The sequence below is a fragment of the Rana temporaria genome, chromosome 13, assembly GCF_905171775.1.
Source record: "Rana temporaria chromosome 13, aRanTem1.1, whole genome shotgun sequence".
NCBI lineage: Eukaryota > Metazoa > Chordata > Amphibia > Anura > Ranidae > Rana > Rana temporaria.
The window spans coordinates 20,447,271-20,465,648 of record NC_053501.1 but is presented as its reverse complement, the minus strand read 5'-3'; the positions used below and the strand labels follow the sequence as shown (position 1 = coordinate 20,465,648).

At 42.2% G+C, this 18,378-nt stretch overlaps 1 protein-coding gene across 1 annotated transcript in view; it reads left to right on the top strand.

Moving 5' to 3' along the window:
* Positions 1-18,378, top strand: part of POLE2 (DNA polymerase epsilon 2, accessory subunit) — a 35,577-nt gene that overhangs the window by 5,136 nt on the left and 12,063 nt on the right. The window contains exons 3-14 of the mRNA XM_040333881.1: positions 605-680; positions 768-845; positions 1,202-1,295; positions 3,134-3,208; positions 3,294-3,377; positions 5,415-5,471; positions 9,323-9,371; positions 9,497-9,569; positions 11,569-11,741; positions 13,661-13,750; positions 16,404-16,458; positions 16,732-16,791. Of these exons, the coding sequence (XP_040189815.1) occupies positions 605-680; positions 768-845; positions 1,202-1,295; positions 3,134-3,208; positions 3,294-3,377; positions 5,415-5,471; positions 9,323-9,371; positions 9,497-9,569; positions 11,569-11,741; positions 13,661-13,750; positions 16,404-16,458; positions 16,732-16,791 (964 nt within the window). The remainder of the gene's footprint in view (positions 1-604; positions 681-767; positions 846-1,201; positions 1,296-3,133; positions 3,209-3,293; positions 3,378-5,414; positions 5,472-9,322; positions 9,372-9,496; positions 9,570-11,568; positions 11,742-13,660; positions 13,751-16,403; positions 16,459-16,731; positions 16,792-18,378) is intronic.

Sequence of the window (18,378 nt, the reverse complement as noted above, 5' to 3'; positions counted from 1 at the left end):
TGTATATGTGTGTACATACAAAAACTCCAGAATGATTCTTATAGCCCCCATAATTGAAGGGGTGCATAAAATACTGACTTGTAATAAAGATTTTTTTTTTTTTTTTTTTTTTCTTTCCTAAAATTAATGCAGCGCTAGTTTACTGACCTATAAGCACCTTTGTCTGTGTTTTTTTTTGTGCAATGTGTAGCCCTGCAGCCTTTCAAAATCTGCGGCAGGCTGAAATATGCTGCGCCTGAAAGCTGTACCAAGTTGACTAGCATTTTAATTGTGTGTGTTTGTGTATTCAGAGATGTATGCCCGTAATACTAAATACCTGCATTCTGAGCCTGGGGCCCTAAACGCAATTACCACACAAATGCATCCTAATGCCACAGCAAATTTCAGCATGCTGTAATTTTTGACAGGCCCCTGACAGCGTTCCTGGATCGTGCTCTTGTGCCTTCCAGGTGCACAAAAATACTGGGATTTGACGCACAGGGGCTAAATGATTCCTTCTCTGGCAGGCAGTTTTTTGTCGAGCTATAGAATCGTTCAGCACTTTCATATTGATGATTTATGTTTTGTATCGATTTTATATATATTTTTTTTCTTTTTTCTCTAGTGTCTTCCAACATGATAGAGAAGTCAACAGTAGAAACTGCCGTACAAGAATGCAGCCGGTCCTGTGATGAAACAATGTAAGACAATCTTTCTTGTCTCGTTTTTACTTTTCTTTTAGATATACTTTTGTTCATCTCTCTATTTGTTATGATTTTATTCTCTAGAGAGCACATATTCAACATTATTGGAGCGTTTGACATCCCACGTTTCATTTACAATTCAGAAAGAAAGAAGTTCCTCCCGTGAGTATCTTTCCATGTTTCTCAGATTCCAGCAGTGATTTATCACACAGTGAGACATTACTATAATAAACTGGGGCCAAGGTGGCTGCCTGCATCAATATATCATGACAAATAGAAAATATATTTTTTCCCAGAGAACTCTTGGCTGGCAGGCGTGTTCCTACTACCAGAGACATAACATGTTTTTCATTCCAGCAAAAACATTGTTTCCATTTTGGTAAAAGTGTAGCACTATTTTTAACTGATTTTTGATTATTTATTTTTAATTTACAATGTTTTCTTTATTGCTTCAGTTGTTCACTAATTGACTTGTTGCCTGACTGTCCTATTTGAGTAATCTAATTTATGTTCCACAGCCTAAAAATTGCCAATTATCCAGAACCCAACCTGCTCGGAAGCGCCAGAGACAAGGCTGAGCTGTACCGTGAGAGGCACACCATTCTACAACAGGTGAGATGAGATCCCAGTGTATTTTGTCCTTTATTATTCTGCGCCACTTTTATAATGGTCTAAAGCCGGGTACACACTACAGCTGAAGGCTCTGATCGTGACCCGCTGTACTAACCATGTATTGCAAGTTAAGTCGGCGATCTCCCCTACTGAGCTGTTGTGTTCTGATGGGGAGGCCAGAACACTCCGATCACTGCCATTGGCTGAGAGTGCTGATTGGGAATCAGTCGACTGCTGGTTGTCCGACAGAAGTCGGTCGGTATTTTTTTGTACAGGCAAATGTCTCCTTACATTCTGCCCATGTGTACGGGGCTTAAGAATTGCTTAACCACCTGTGCTACTCGTAGCAGCCAATCAAAACTGTCCTTTTCCATTATAATGGGTGAATGAACTAAGTAATTTGCTATCTTGGCCATCAGACAGGGACGATTGAATGAAAAAGCAGCCATTGCATAATTATTGGTCTGCTGCTTTGGCTTTTGTGTACTTCTTGCCAGGGTAGTGTCTTTTATCACCAGGTAGACATTGCCCGTTTCAATGGGGCCCAAGTGTGCTCTTATTGTAGAATGGGACCACAGGTGGGGGTAGGTCTGGTGGGAGGATTAGCACTGAAAGTAGAATTCCAGTTTTCAGCAAAACTTTAAATAGTTAATTTTGTGCCAAGCTGGCCCAAGCTAAACATCTTTACTAAACAATGCAGCAGTCTGGTGTGTTGTAATATTCTGTTTGTAGCATTAGCTACATACAGCAAGCAGCACTTTGTTCTGGCAGAAGTGGAGAGAATGACATCACATTTTTCAACTCAAGCCATTCAGAGAAAGCCTTGTATTACATAAAGATATAAGACTTCTCCTGAATGGCAGAGAAGCACTCAGCCCTACTCTCTTTATTCCAGCAGCAGATGGGAAGTTGTCTGTCCTGCTGCTGGAAAAACAGAGTCATTTATTATATGAAGCTATTTCTACTACAGTGTATTACAGCGACTGCATTATAGTAATAGAAATCATTCTTTTTTGGCCAGCTTGGCCCAAATGAACTATTTAAAGTTTCTTGAAACCTAGAAGTTGTTGACTGTGGGTTTCCTTCCACACGTCAAATAATTGTTAAGTGAATTAGCTCTCGTCTAAATTGGCCCTAGTACTTATTTGTAGTAGTTGCGCATTCATGTGTGATAGGGACTTTGGATTAGGATGAGCTTGGACAAGGATAAAGGATCCCTAGGGGGAGGGACTAATGTAAATGTACTGTATGTAAATTGCTGCATATATTGTTGGTACTTTAAAAAGAAATTTGTCAAAAATCAAGGCATTATAGTCACATGTATACGTAGGCTTTAAAGGCTGATGCCGCATACACACCATCACTTTATGTGATAAAAAAAAACGACATTTTTGAAACTTAAATTTTCAAAGACGAAGTTGCCTACACACCATCGTTTTTTCACAATGCTCTAGCAAAGCGAGGTTACGTTCACCACTTTTTTCCATTGAAGCTCGCTTCATAACTAGCTTCTGGGCATGCGCAGGTGTAAAAACGTTGTTTTTAAACGTCGTTTTTTGCTACACACGGTCAATTTCTGTGAAGTAAAAATCGACGTTTTGAAAAACGACACATAAAATTGAAGCATGCTTTAATTTATTTTTGTCGTTTTTCACAAGACATAAAACTACGTTTTCCCCCACACACGGTCATTTAAAGTGACGTTTTTAAAAACGTTGTTTTTTTTCATCACATAAAGTGATGGTGTGTACGTGGCATGAGAAGTTCACAATAAAATTCTTAGTATTTCTGTGTGATGTGATTATATAAGTGTGATGCCTGTTTTCCTGTGATAACAGAGAACACACAGACATGAGCTCTTCACCCCCCCTGTAATTGGTGCCCACCCGGATGAGAGCAGAAGCAAGTTCCAGGTACAGTGAGAGCCCAAAGACCTTTGAATATAAATGTCCTAATGAATAATCCATAAACTCTGAGTGTATCTTTTTACCTCTGCAGCTGAAAACTGTAGAAAACCTATTGGGCAGCGCAGCAAAGATGGGAGATGTCATTGTTCTTGGAATGATTACCCAGCTGAAGGAGGTGAGTTTCTGCGGTCTCATATGAGAGCATTGCACATCTTGAGAACTACTAGCTATGTAGCCAACTGCAGTGTTGGTTTAATAAAAGTGTGGACTCCAAAAAACAGAGCACTTGCAAGTATCTGGACCCTTCTTCTTTTTTTCTCCCAACATTTTTTTTTTTTGCATGTTGACCCTCCATGTAGAATCTAAATGTTGGAAAAATTGAGAAGTTGTCTGAGGGCCTAATGGTGTGGAGCTTTACCCACGAAGACTTGATAAAAAGTATTCTTTAGCAAAGAACTTACATTCCATCTCCACACTAATTATACTACCGAAATTAGTATGTGCTTTAACCACTTGCTTACTGGGCACGTATACCCCCTTCCTGCCCAGGCCAGCTTTCAGCGCTCTCACACTTTGAATGACAAATGCGTGGTCATGCAACAATTTGCCTATATTACATTTTTATATATTTTTTTTCACACAAGTAGAGATTTCTTTTGGTGCTTTATATCACCACTGATGATTTTATTTTTTGCTAAACAAAAAAACTTTTTTTATATATTTTGTTATAAAAGTTTCCTGACAGGTAATGATAGGCAGCACTGGGAATTGATAGGTGGCACTGATGACGAGGCACTTATTGGCAGCACTGATCGCTACTGATGAGGCGGCACTGGTGGGCAATAAGGGGACCGATGTCCCTCTAACAGAAACCAGTTAGCAGCTTTCTTTTTTTCTATAAACCCCAGAAACTGGCTTCTGTTTACTTCCGTGACCAGCTGATTGCGTGGTAAAGGGCCCGCTGTGATTTGCCCTTTACCCTGCTCTGTGATCAGCCGAATCCCAAGGACTCGGAAATCACAGAGCGTGCCGCGTGGGCATCCCCAGGGGCACGAGAGCAGAAGGATGTCCATATATGCCCTCCTGGCTTTGTAAGCTGTCTTTCAGCTATAGGGCAGGCACAAATGGTTAAATTGCTTGCCTCATTGGTCCTTTTTTATCTTCTTGCTGGAGGCTGCCATTTTGCTAAAGCCCCTCAGCGGCAGTAAATATTTAGTCTGTCAGCAGACTGGCCTATAGTGGCTCTGATTTTGAGCACAGTGCCAAAAAATAGAGAGCAACTGAGAATGTGCAGAGTAAGACAGTGTATTACTGTATAACAGTATAGGCACTTATTTTTAATGTTTTACATAGCTACACCCGGGAAAGGGGCCAGCATGAAGTGATCTAGCAGGACCTAATTTTCTGACTAAATTTCCACTTTATGTAAAAAACCTTCCAATACTTGTGTCCCCCTCACTAAACACTTACCCCCTCTTAGTCCTCTCACACTCCAGTGTCTTCCCAGCTGTAGTGCCGTTGCTTTCTCTTCCTGTTCTCACAGGAGACCCTGAGAACAGCGGGGACCACAGGCTTCTGCTGCTGTCAGTCAAAGCCTGTGATGAGGGAGCGGGTAGTATTGCCAAGCCGCGCTGTGTGTCTATAGATGCACAGCCTGGCTCGTAGTGTGCCCGCATGGGTGCCCCCATTAACACACAGCTTGCTTAGACCTCATTCACACCTTAGCGTTTTGTAGCTTGAAGCCTCAAGCTACAAAACGCTGGAGGGGAAAAAATCTATTATTCTCTATGAAGATGGTTCACATCTCCACTCCAAAACGCCTGAAGCCAGAAGTTCCAAAACGCCTGAAGCTCAAACAAGTTCTAGGACTTTTTTTTTTAAGGCAGATTTTGGCGTTTTTCTGCTTTTAACACTGGTGACCCTTTGAACCTGTCCAAAATCACGGCAAAACGCGGTAAAAAATGCTGCAAAAATCGTGGAAAACGCTATGCTCAGGTGTGAAATGCAGCCTAAGGGGGCAGCAGCAGGAGGAGAGGGAGAGTGCCGGCAAGGGACTTCAGAGGAGGAGGTAAGGAGCCGCTTTGTGCAATATCGTTGCAAGTATGAATAACATTTTTAATTTTAAATGTTTATCACTTTAACTTCTATTTTTTTATTTAAAAATTTCATATGCTTTGCCAAGTACTACTGTTCCTTTTTATTCTCTCTAAAGGGCAAGTATTTCTTAGAAGATCCAACTGGGACTGTTCAGCTTGATCTAAGCAAGGCAATATCCTTTCTTATATCTTGTCATTGTGCCAGTTTAAAATGGGAGAAAAAAAATCTGTTGCATTCTCCCATAAATGTATTAATGGCATGCTTCAGCATCTATACTTCATTTGCTTTATTATGGAAGGTGGGGTTGTGCTTTTCATTGTTGCCACATGGTGGCTCTGGACTTCTTGTGCTCTGATGGTGAATCAGGCAGATGCTCTTCCTATTTATGGTTGGCAATCCTTCTTTTTTTTAATTTTTTTTTTGTTATAAAGGGATATTTCCTAATTTATACAGAGAGCTCCTATCAGCGGTGATTACCACAAAGTGGAACCTTAATGCTGTAAACTAGGAGTGAGATGACCAGTTGAATACGTATCATCTGAAGAATAATTATTCTGCAGATATAAAGATTAAAATGAACTGTTATTTACATATGATATGTATAAGATATTCTTAGCAGTATGTGCGCTAAACCATGCAAAAAAAGAAGGGCGTAGGACCCAATAACTTACTAAAAGGATAAAAGTATTTTGAGCTGCTATGCAAATGGGTGTCTCAAAAACAGCATGTGAATCGCACAGACTCATTCATATGTGCAAAATACTAATATAAACCAGTTGGTGCCGTGCCCCACAGTGTAACTTTTTCCAATAATAAAATCTGATACTACCACTTTGACAATAGCACGGTCATGCAATGCTGTACCTAAACACAATTTTTGAGTGGCGTCGCTGCTTGGTGCTACACTGATCAGTGCCCTGATTATCTGGGCAGATCTCCACTGTGAGGAAATGCCGCTCATCGGCTCGCCTCTCCTCACACTCTGTGATAACTGGCATTTCCATTGGAGACAGCTGATAACATGGGTAAAGAGCCTCATCATCGGCTCTTAACCGAGACTGGTAATGCTCTGTGTCCCAGGGACACAGTGCACTGCCAGTTGCCGTGCTGCGCGCCCCAACGGCAAGAGTGGGATGACATCACATGAACGAGAGCCACCTTGCGCCCGTCATTTTACTATGACAAGCGGGAGGTGGTTAAACATTACATGTATATAAGTAAATAAGTGTGTTACTACCGCTTTAACATTAGCTGCAAACAAATGAATGAATCTGCAAAAAAAAAAAACCAAACGTATAGTGACACCCAATATAAATGTAAAAATGTCATTTGTGTCACTGTGTATTATAGCAAATCTTCTTATTGCAATCCACCACTCTGTGTCAAACGTACTACATGCAGCGTGTACACCCTTCATCGGAGGTATGGAATATATCACCAGACAATGCAATATGGTCTAAATGTGCAAAGAACACTCAAAATGATCCTTTCAGATGTTTGGATAACACCAATGCTTCTACCTCCTTCTTAATCATCCTCCACTCAGCCGCATGAACATGACAGAAAATCACTATACATAGCTCTTTATCCTTAAAATTACCAATTTTATTGCTTAAAAAAAAACTCCAGATAAAACGCCCACATTTTTTTGGTGCTCGCAGTGCAGCAGACTACAAACAGCATGTAACTGTGTATACACCATTTCGTCAACCAATAAAAGCTTCCGAGGTGTATGTTACTGCAATTCCTTGATGTACAAGTGTTGACGTCACGACGCACGTACAACGAGGAATTGCAGTAACATGCTGCTATAGTCTGGTGCACTGTGCGCACCAAAATAAGTGAAAGCAGAGTGTCCCAAAGCAATGATGACAAGTGTATAAAACAAAAACTTTCAGACAGCGCTGAATAGAAGGTCGTAACCAAGAGACTGAACTTTACTGTGGCACCCTGACTTCTGCTTGTGATGGATATTTTCACAGCTACACACTCTTCCATCTCTGCCAACCACATATCAGTAGAAGAGGCTGAACAACGCCATCTGTGGTCTCAGTGGTCCTGTCCACTGCCAAACCATCTCCTTTCAACTTTAACCCAATTAGAGAGGAGGGCTCTTACATTGTTTAGTAGGGACCTGAGCATTCCCATCGTTTCATCAGGTGGAGGAGATTCACTCATAAATACATCAAATTACTATTATAAGGTGACCAATCTTCTCAGTGATGCCAACAATTATGAGTCACTATGGAGGGAACCCACTAACGGTTACAAGAAAATATGGTGATTTGGTTACAACAGCTAGAAATAAGTCATTATTCAGACCTTGCACCGCTCTAACACAGAAAAGCTACGTCATGCCTGTATGGACTCCCGCCAGATATACAAGGAAAGTGCCACTCTAATGCCGTGTACACACCATCAGATTTTTAGTCGGAAAAAAAATCTTTTTTTTCCAACAGAATTCTGCTCAAGCTTGGCTTGCATACACATAAGTTCTCTGAACTTTCATCCGTCAAGAACTTGGTGACGTACAACACTACGACAAGCCGAGAAAATGAAGTTCAATGCTTCAGAGAATGCGTCAAATTGTTTCCGAGCATGCATCGGAATTTCTACAGACGATTGGAATTTCCGATTGTAAATTTGAGAAACCGCTCTTAAAGCGGATGTGCCACGGGAAAATATTAAAAGCCAGCAGCTACAAATACTGCAGCTGCTGACTTTTAATATTAGGACACTTACCTGTCCTGGAGTCCAGCGCCGATCGCAGCAGAGGACGAGCGATCGCTCGTCTCTCTGCTGCTCCCCCCGCCATCCACACTGAGGGAACCAGGAAGTGAATCGCTGCGGCTTCACTGCCCGGTTCCCTACGGCGCGAGCCGCGCCCGCCGAACGGCTCCCGCCGATTGGCTCCCGCTGTGTGCTGGGAGCCGAGTGTTCCCAGCACACAACGGGGGACAGACGTGATGTGACGGAATGCCCGTCTTTTGCCCGTGAATGCCGGGCCGGAAGTGGGTGCAAATACCTGTCTTTAGACAGGTATCTGCACCCCCCTGAAAGGTGTCAAATGTGACACCGGAGGGGGGGAGGGTTCCGATCAGCGGGACTCCACTTTAGGGTGGAGAACCGCTTTAATCTTGTGTTGGCAGAAATTCCGATGGAGCATACACAGTCAGAATTTCTGTTCAAAAGCTCACGTCGGAATTTCGTGTGTACATAGGCATTAGACCGATTGTCAGCAGTATCGGCTCTGTTACGTTGCAAAGTATCTGGCTACTATTTTATCACTCTTAGTGGACAACATGGTACACCATACTCAGAACTCCATGTAGTGTATCTTCTCCTTGCTCCTACCAACTCACGGATCATAGAGCAGGAGTAAAAACCTTTTGCTGTTTCTGGAATGGGGTTGGAGGTCTGATCAGGAGGATTTATTTACAAGGCTCTGTTTTATTTGCTGTCTGGTGAGTGTGAACCCCAGAGGGGAAGTGTGCCTCAGTTTTTGCGTGGTGAAGATTGGAAGCCGGTGGAGAGTGTACTACCATTCCTTGAAGCACTTCTCACATCACTCTGAATTTTGCCTTATTCACTTACCTGTGGACTTTTCCAACATCTATTATCTACATTGGACTTTATCCATCTTAGCGCTGTTTTATCATTTTATAACCATTTTAGGCTATATGTTTTTGATACTATTTTATATGTTTAATCTACTACATTTTTATGCACCATTCCTAAAACAATGTAAACCTATATTTTAGATGTAAAAGATAAGTGGCAGTGTCCTTTTTTTAAATTGTACCTTTTGGTTACTAACTTTATGGAAGGATAATGCTTATTAAGAAATTGTAATGACAAAAATACCATTTGTGCTGCTACTTTTGCCTATGAATTTCATTTAATTCTCAGTTTGTTGGAAGGATTGCTTTCATTGTTCTACACATCCTTATGTGTGTAGCTAAGTCGTTGTAAAACTGTCATCTTTGAAATAACTGCTGCGCTATTCCCTTAACTCCACTGCACCAGTTCCACAGCGGCCTTTATACAGAGTCGTCTTTTGTTTTGGCAGAAGGTAACGTATATATATATATATATATATATATATATATATATATATATATATATTCTCTCATGATGTAATTGTTTGTTATATCATTGTCAAAGAAAAGTGTTACATGTGATTTTGTTCCCCTATAGGTTGGTACGAGGATAAAATATTTCATATCAATGCATTCGGATTTCCACCTACTGAACCTTCCACTACAACAAGGTGAGCATATGGCTGCTCCCCGAGCCTCTTCTGCTCCTCATCCATCCATCCATCCATGCTTTAGTCCTCTTCTACTGTAACACGACCTAACTGCCTTTCATTTACATTACAAGTGGCTCGATCTCTCACTCCGACTAGCAATGCCGCATCTCACTTCAGAACCGCCTCTCTCCCATTCATTCAGCATCTTCCTTCCCCTCACTACTGACTGATCATTGCCTCCTTGCTCACCTCCATCCGCATCTCTCACATTATAAAGCAAGCTCCCTTTTCTCTGCAAGTCTCATTCTATCTCCCCTCCCCTTCACCATCATTGTCTTAATTCCACCCAACTCCACCAACCTACCATCTATCTTTGCTGTACAACAATCCCCACCTTCCTCCTTCGGTCTCCCCTCCCTTTGCAGCCCCTCATATTTATACCATCCACAACCCCGCCTCCCTTTTCCACATTATTACTCTCCTTGGCATGGCCAAAAGTGTCCCAGGACTTTTTACTAATCCTATAGTGTATACTGTATTAAAAACTAAATTGCCATGTGCCGCTAAAGTGTTCGAGTTTGGCTTGAAGAAAAGTTGGCAACCCTAGTGCAGGGATATGCAATTAGCGGACCTCCAGATGTTGCAAAACTACAATTCCCATCATGCCTTTGCCTTTGGGTGTCATGCTTGTGGCTGTCAGAGTCTTGCTATGCCTCATGGGTCTTGTAGTTCTGCAACAGCTGGAGGTCCGCTAATTGCATATCCCTGCCCTAGTGTAGTGTGTCGGCCTTCACTCAGGTTAACATAATCAATTGTTGGAAAAAATAAAGGAGTCAGTGAAGTTCTCCAGGATTGATCATCTAGGGGAGTCTTCTGGACCCGCAGACACGATACACTGGCTGGGTGAAGTGATGATCCATCTTACTGTTATATTTAACCACTTGCCATCTGCAAGATTTACCCCCCCCCCCCCCCTGTATGACCAGGCCATTTTTTGTGACACACTGCTGCATTACTTTAGCTGACAATTGCGCAGTCATGTGACGCTGTACCCAAATAAAATTGATGTCAAATCCCACCCCCCCACAAATGCAACTTTCTTTTGGTGTTTTTTTCATCACCTCTGACGGTTTTTTATTTTTTGCGCTATAAACAAAAAAGTCAAATTTTGGAGGAAAAAAATGATTTTCTATAAAACATAGCCAATAAAAAAAACGAATATTCAAATTTCTTCATCAATTTAGGCCCATATGTATTCTGCTACATATTTTTGTTTAAAAAAAAAAAAAAAAAAAATTCCAACAAGCGTATATTGATTGGTTTGCGCAAAAGTTATAGCGTTTTTTTATTTTTTATTTATTTACTAGTGATGGCGGCGATCAGCGGCTTGTAGCAGGACTGCGATATTGTGCCAGATAAATCAGACACTGACACTTTTTGGGGACCAATGACACTAATACAGTCATCGGGGCTAAAAATATGCACCGTCACTGTGCTGGTAACAGGTTTACATCAGGGGTGATCAGAGAGTTAATGTGTGCCTAGCTGGTGTTTTCTTACTGTGGGGGGAGGTGCTTGTACTAGACGGCATGGATCGGTGCCCCTGCTTTGCAGAGACACCGGAGCCATGCCTTCTGTGCTTTCATAGTGGCAATCTGCTTTGTTTACATGGGCAGATCGCCGTTCTCCCTCTCTACTGAAGGATGGAGCAGCACACGGTTGTCAGCACAAGTCTGATCATTGTAGAAGCGCAGCGTGAAGACTGACCACGCTGTGCTCTCATGCCTGGTGTTCCTGAACACCAGGGATATCACTCAAAGGACGCAATACAAAGAGAACGAGAAACTTTCTCATACAAGTACATGGTTACATGGTACATCCAGCAGACATATAATAGAAATATGAAATTGTGGGTTGAAATAATTTAAGCGAGGTAAGTTAAATTTCCATTTTGAGGGTAAAAAGCCATTCTAAGCACAAGTTAAGAGACTGTATTAACGCGTAAATAATTTTGCAGGGCTTATTATGGTAACATAAACTTTTTTGGAGGGCCCTCTTCCACATCGGTAAAAGCATCGGCAAAACTAAAGCAGTTGGAAGAGGAGAACGAGGACGCCATGTTTGTGTTTGTGTCTGACCTTTGGCTGGACCAGGTAGAAGTCATGGAGAAACTTCATGTCATGTTTTCAGGTATTTGCAAGACTTTACTGCCCACCATTTACAAGAGAACTGAGTACATGTATAATAAAGTTCTTGCACAGTTTTCAAGGAAATGTCATTGATGCAACTTTATTCTAGGGGGAAAAAAAACAGTTTGAAAAAAAAACTATTGGATATCACCCCATTAGTCACGTTAAAAAAAAAAAAAAAAAAAAACGTAGCTCTGTTTGTTCCAACCTCTAACATAACCGCATAGCTTTCAATGGCTGGGCAGTTACCAGACACACCTTGAGTGCCACTGGACCCCCCCAGGATCTCAGAGAAAGCAAGACCCAGACAGCAGTGCGGTCGGGTTGTCTGGCTTAGTAGGCTGGTACATTTTCATGTTCTCTTCAGAAACCAAGGCAGAAATTGGTTTTCCTTGGGGGCACCTGCCGAAGAGGAGAGGCCTGGAGCACCGATGGGGGACCTTAGATGAAGAGGGTCGGGGCTGCTCTGTGCAAAAGCAGTGCACAGAGCAGGTAAGTATAGACATATTTGTTTTCGGACGAAAAATATTGTCCAGTGCTCAGACCAGGGAACTTCACCCAGGGACTGTGGCACGTAATGATTTCAGCGATGCAGCCCTTCTTCAAACTGGGCGATCTTCAGAAAACTGTGAAAACATGTACAATTTGATGCAAATGCATAGTGCATTAGTTTATTGTAAAATTATAAAATGGTAATACTAATATACTTACAAAAGCAGGTAAAAAACAAGCTAATAGCTCTGAGGAAGGGGGTCTGTCCCCCGAAACCCGTAATCTTCTCCATTGTGTGGTGTCGGTGGGGGATGCCCATCTCGCTTGCTTGATTGCTGCTATAGTCTAGCTTGATTTTATGCTTTTGTGAGTATATTACCATTTTATGATTTTACAATAAATTATTTTGGAGGTAATGCACTAGGCGTTTGCGCCCTCTTCTACGAGTTTTTACAGTTCTTCTTTTTTCTTTTTTCTTTTTTTTTTACCAAAAGTTTAATATCACTTTAAAGCAACAACCCATATAAGATTAATATATTAACACTAGGACACTCTAAATCCCGAGTTTTTGCAGGCTTTAAATTGAAACTGCTGGAACTCCATGCATTATAACTTACTGACTTAATGGCTGAACCAGCAAGATGGGGTAAAGTTCTGTAATTGTCAAAAAGAGGTAACAACCAATCGGTCCTGTAGCACAAAGATATTCAAACAGGCTAAAAAGCTTTGTGTCCGCAAGGATGATTTGACATTTGGAAGTGCCCGCTGTTGCCTATACAGGGCTGAGTGTAATGCCAGGGTTGCCCATCTTTGCCTACCGTTAAAGGGGTTGTAAAGGTACATTTTTTTTCCCTAAATGGCTTCCTTTACCTTAATGCAGTCCTCCTTCACTTACCTCATCCTTCCATTTTGCTTTTAAATGTCCTTATTTCTTCTGAGAAATCCTCACTTCCTGTTCTTCTGTCTGTAACTCCACACAGTAATGCAAGGCTTTCTCCCTGGTGTGGAGTGTTGTGCTCGCCCCCTCCCTTTGATTACAGGAGAGTCAGAACGCTCTCTATGTTGCAGATAGAGAAAGGAGCTGTGTGTTAGTGGGCATCCTGACTCTCTTGTAGCCCAAGGGAGGGGGCAAGCACGACACTCCACACCAGGGAGAAAGCCTTGCATTACTGTGTGGAGTTACAGACAGAAGAACAGGAAGTGAGGATTTCTCAGAAGAAATAAGGACATTTAAAAGCAAAATGGAAGGATGAGGTAAGTGAAGGAGGACTGCATTAAGGTAAAGGAAGCTATTTAGGGAAAAAATGTTTTACCTTTACAACCCCTTTAATGTTTTAACAAGGTTCCTCTCAGGCCTGTTTATTGGATTTTCCTATTATTATATTATTGGTAGATATGGAACTGAACATCCCCCTGTGATCTTTTCAGGTTACTCCACGGCTCCTCCTACCTGCTTCATCTTCTGTGGAAACTTTTCTTCTGCACCATATGGGAAAAATCAGATGAAATCTCTGAAAGGTATTTAGATTTATAACACTTTTTTGTTTTTCTTGGAATGATTTGGGTCTGCCCTATCCTGACGGCACTCGGCAGCACTGCCTTCCCCTTACCTCCAGACCTCCCTGCTCGTGTAGTCGGTATAGTTCATCCTCCAGAGGTCTTGGCACAGGTTGGTTAGTAGGGAAGTAACTGTATGAAAACTATATGGAAGCTTACCCCCTGCATTACAAGAACAAAAAGCAACAGTTTTCACCTCCTAGCAAGAAGGCAGAACGTGGAGGTTGCCCATGTTTGTGCAGACTGATTGTACCCAAGGAGATCGACTGGCACAAGCAATATGTTGGATTTTTCTGCATGCGATTACTGCCAGTGTCTATAGCTGCTAGCAATAACTCTGTTCTGCTGCTGGCGGCAATCCCCCCCCCCCCCCCCTTGCCGGTGAAAAACAATAGTGCTGGGGGAATCAAGCAGACATCACACCCCCCCCCCCGTAAGGCAAGTCATAGATGAAATGATTTTCTTTCCATCCAATCTCGGGGGGGGGGGGGGGGGGGGCTTGCCGGCCAGCAGAACACTGTTATTGCTAGCAGCTATAGCCACTGGCAGTAATCGCATGCAGAAAAATCCAACATATTGCTTGTGCCAGTCGATCTCCTTGGGTACAATCAGTCTGCACAAACATGGGCAACCTCCACGTTCTGTCTTCTTGCTAGGAGGTGAAAACTGTTGCTTTTTGTTCTTGTAATGCAGAGGGTAAGCTTCCATATAGTTTTCATACAGTTACTTCCCTACTAACCAACCTGTGCCAAGACCTCTGGAGGATGAACTATACCAGTCTCTTGTAGCCCATCAAAGCTATGTTATGTATACACCTATATAGGAATACTGTAAATGGGGAAGTGCTACTAAGGCGGCAGCCATGATTCATTTTCTTTCATTCAGTCAGCGGGTAGAACAAAAGTAAATGGATCAGTTCCCCCATCCACACATTCAAGGTTCAGAATACACTCCTCAGTACAGCCCGCTATAGCTGGCAGCAGTGATTGAGGAGTGAAAATTTTCCAGCGGGCTGGTTGTACAGAAGTCGAGAGCAACTTCTGTACAACCAGCCTGGCCATAGATGGAACGAAATTCACTTGATCCCTTTTTAAACCGGACTAATTTCCATCCATCTATGGCCAGCTTAACCACTTCATTACTGGGCACTTAAACCCCCTTCGTGCCCAGACCAATTTTCAGCGCTGACGCATTTTGAATGACAATTGCGCGGTCACACAACACTGTACCAAAATTATATTTTTATAATTTTTTCCCACAAATAGAGCTTTCTTTTGGTGGTATTTGATCACCTCTGCGATTTTTTTTATTTTTTACTTTTTGTTATAATAATATCCCAATTAAAAAAAAAAAAAAAAAATTCCCTCAGTTTAGGCCGATACGTATTCTTCTACATATTTTTGTTTAAAAAAAATTACAATAAGCGTATATTGATTGGTTTGCGCAAAAGTTATAGCGCCTACAAAATAGGGGATAGATTTTATGATTTTTTTTTTTTTTTTTTTTACTAGTGATGGCGGCGATTTGCAATTTTTTTATTTTTTTTTGTCAGGCCTGCGATATTGCGGCGGACGTATCGGACACTTTTGACACAATTTTGGGACCATTCACATTTATACTGCGATCAGTGCTATAAAAATGCACTAATTACTGTATAAATGTGACTGGCAGTGAAGGGGTTAACACTGGGGGTGAGGAAGGGGTTAAATGTGTATCCTGGGTGTGTTCTTACTGTGTGGGGGGAGGGGACTGACTGGGGGAGGTGACCGATGCCGTGTCCCTATGTACAAGGCACACAGCATCGGTCTCCTCTCTCCCTGACAGGACGTGGAGCTCTGTGTTTACACACAGAGCTCCACGTCCCTGCTGTCACCGATGATCGTGGGTGTCTGGCGGACATCGCGGCCACCAGGCACACGCATCGGCTCCCGAGCGATGCGCCGGGCACGTTGTTTCCCCGCTGCGCGCCCATAGCGGGGCGCACGGGGAATTACAACAATAGGACGTCCAAAGACGTCCACTCGGCACTTGAGAGCCGCGCTGTGGAAGTGGTTGTAAACCCTGTGACGCCACTTTTATCTATAATAAGGCTTACCTGTAGGTCCCGTGAATATCTCCTAAACTTGATATTCACTGTATCCGCATGTGCTGACATCATTAGCTCTTGTGCACTGAAGAAAGGGCCCGCTCATGGCGTTTTTTTCAGTAGCTGTGCCGTGATTGGCGGCTCCCGTGCGCATGCGCACGAGCGACGTCATTGCAGCTCTGGTCAATCACAGCGCCCGGAGCCCCCGAACCCAAAAAAAACTCTGGGAGACATGTTGCAGGTCACATTGGTGTGCTGGAAAACCTGCAACAGCTTCGATGTAAGGTAAGTATTTCATAATGAGCTAATATACAATGTATACTAGCTCATTATGCCTTTGTCTTGCAGGTTTTTTTTTTTTTTTTTTTTAATTTACAACCACTTTAAGAAAGGTAAATCTGTAAAAAAAAAAAAAAAAGGACTTTTCCTTTACTGATCTTCCTCTATCTTCATGAACTGTGATTATTTTGAAGGAAAAAATACTAGATTGGCTAAGAATGTTTTTTTTTTTTTTTTCCCCTCTTTTAGATTCATTCAAGAATCTCGCAGATGTGATATGTGAGTACCCCAACATTCACAAAAGGTAATCCCTTCTCCATTTTCCCCCTAATTTTTATTCAGTGTAGGGGACATTAGAAAACGGGCATCAAACTTTGGGACTCATTTTTTTTCAACTAGCACTAGAAGAAATAAAGGGAGAGTCCGTTTACTTATTAGCAAATTACATGAGACATTTTATGACTGTCAGTATTTATATGGCATGATCTGCTATTGGAGATGCATGTGGGGAGGTGGGGGGTCAATTTCTTTGTTAATATTTTTCTGATGTTTTTTTGTGATGTTTGATCTTTAACAGCAGCCGATTTGTGTTTGTACCCGGTCCGGAGGACCCTGGCCCTGGTTTTATATTGCCAAGGTACAGTTATTTCTCTGTTGCATATTTGTTTTGTGGGTTGTATACATTCTGTTGTCCTTGGAAAAAGTGTAATGCAGACTTTGTAAATTATAAATGCAATTCCGCGCCAAAAAAATATTAACCACTTAAGACTCGGACCAAAATGCAGCTAAAGGACCTTGCCCCTTTTTGCGATTCGGCACTGCGTAGCTTTAACTGACAATTGCGCGGTCGTACGACGTGGCTCCCAAACAAAATTGGCGTCCTTTTTTTCCCACAAATAGAGCTTTCTTTTGGTGGTATTTGATCACCTCCTGCGGTTTTTATTTTTTGCGCTATAAACAAAAATATTTTTTACTTTTTGCTATAATAAATATCCCCCAAAAATATCAAAAAAAAAAAAATGTTCCTCAGTTTAAGCCGATATGTATTCTTCTACCTATTTTTGGTAAAAAAAAATCGCAATAAGCGTTTATCGGTTGGTTTGCGCAAAATTTATAGCGTTTACAAAATAGGGGATAGTTTTATGGCATTTTTATTAATTTTTTTTTTTTTTACTACTAATGGCGGCGAGCTGCGAATTTTTTTTTTTTTTGTGACTGCAACATTATGGCGGACACTTCGGACAATTTTGACACATTTTTGGGACCATTGTCATTGTCACAGCAAAAAACGCATTTAAAATGCATTGTTTATTGTGAAAATGACAATTGCAGTTTGGGAGTTAACCACAGGGGGCGCTGATGGGGTTATGCGTGACCTCAAGTGTGTTTACAACTGTAGGGGGGTGTGGCTGTAGGTGTGACATCATCGATTGTGTCCCCCTATAAAAGGGATCACGTGATCGATGACACCGCCACAGTGAAGAACGGGGAAGCCGTGTTTACACACGGCTCTACCCGTTCTTCAGCTCCGGGGACCGATCGCGGGACTCCTGCGGCGATCAGGTCAGCGAGTCCCGCGGTCACGGAGTTTCGGACCGGGTCGCGGGAGCACGCCTGCGACCCCACGGCTGGGCTTAAAGGACAACGTACTTATACGTTGATGTGCCATTCTGCCGACGTATATCGGCGTGAAGGGGTCGTTAAGTGGTTAAATAATGGATAGATTAGAGATATGCAATTAGCGGACCTCCAGCTGTTGCAAAACTGCAAGTCCCATCATGCCTCTGCCTCTGAGTGTTATGCTTGTGGCTGTCAGAGTCTTGCTATGCCTCATGGGATTTGTAGTTCTGCAACATCTGGAGGTTCGCTAATTGCATATCCCCGGATTAGAATGACTTAAAAACACATTAAAGTGCTGAGCTGCTCCCCTGTGGGTGATTAAGTGTGTGCTTCTATCTAGTATAGGTAAAGGGTTGATAGGGGGCACTATTAGTGCAAATTGCTAGTGCACAATATTTTAATTAAATAATACAAACCAACAAGCATTAGTATTAAAGATAAAATAGAAAAAATAAATGTATGTCCGTAATTGTGATGAACAACAACGCATAAAAACCCGGCACCTCCGTGGCGGCTGACGTACGTTTCGTATGGCTTACGTCTTCAGCCCCCGGTGGCATGGGAGAGCCCAGGCAAGCGGCGGGGGGTTCAGTCAGACGGCAGG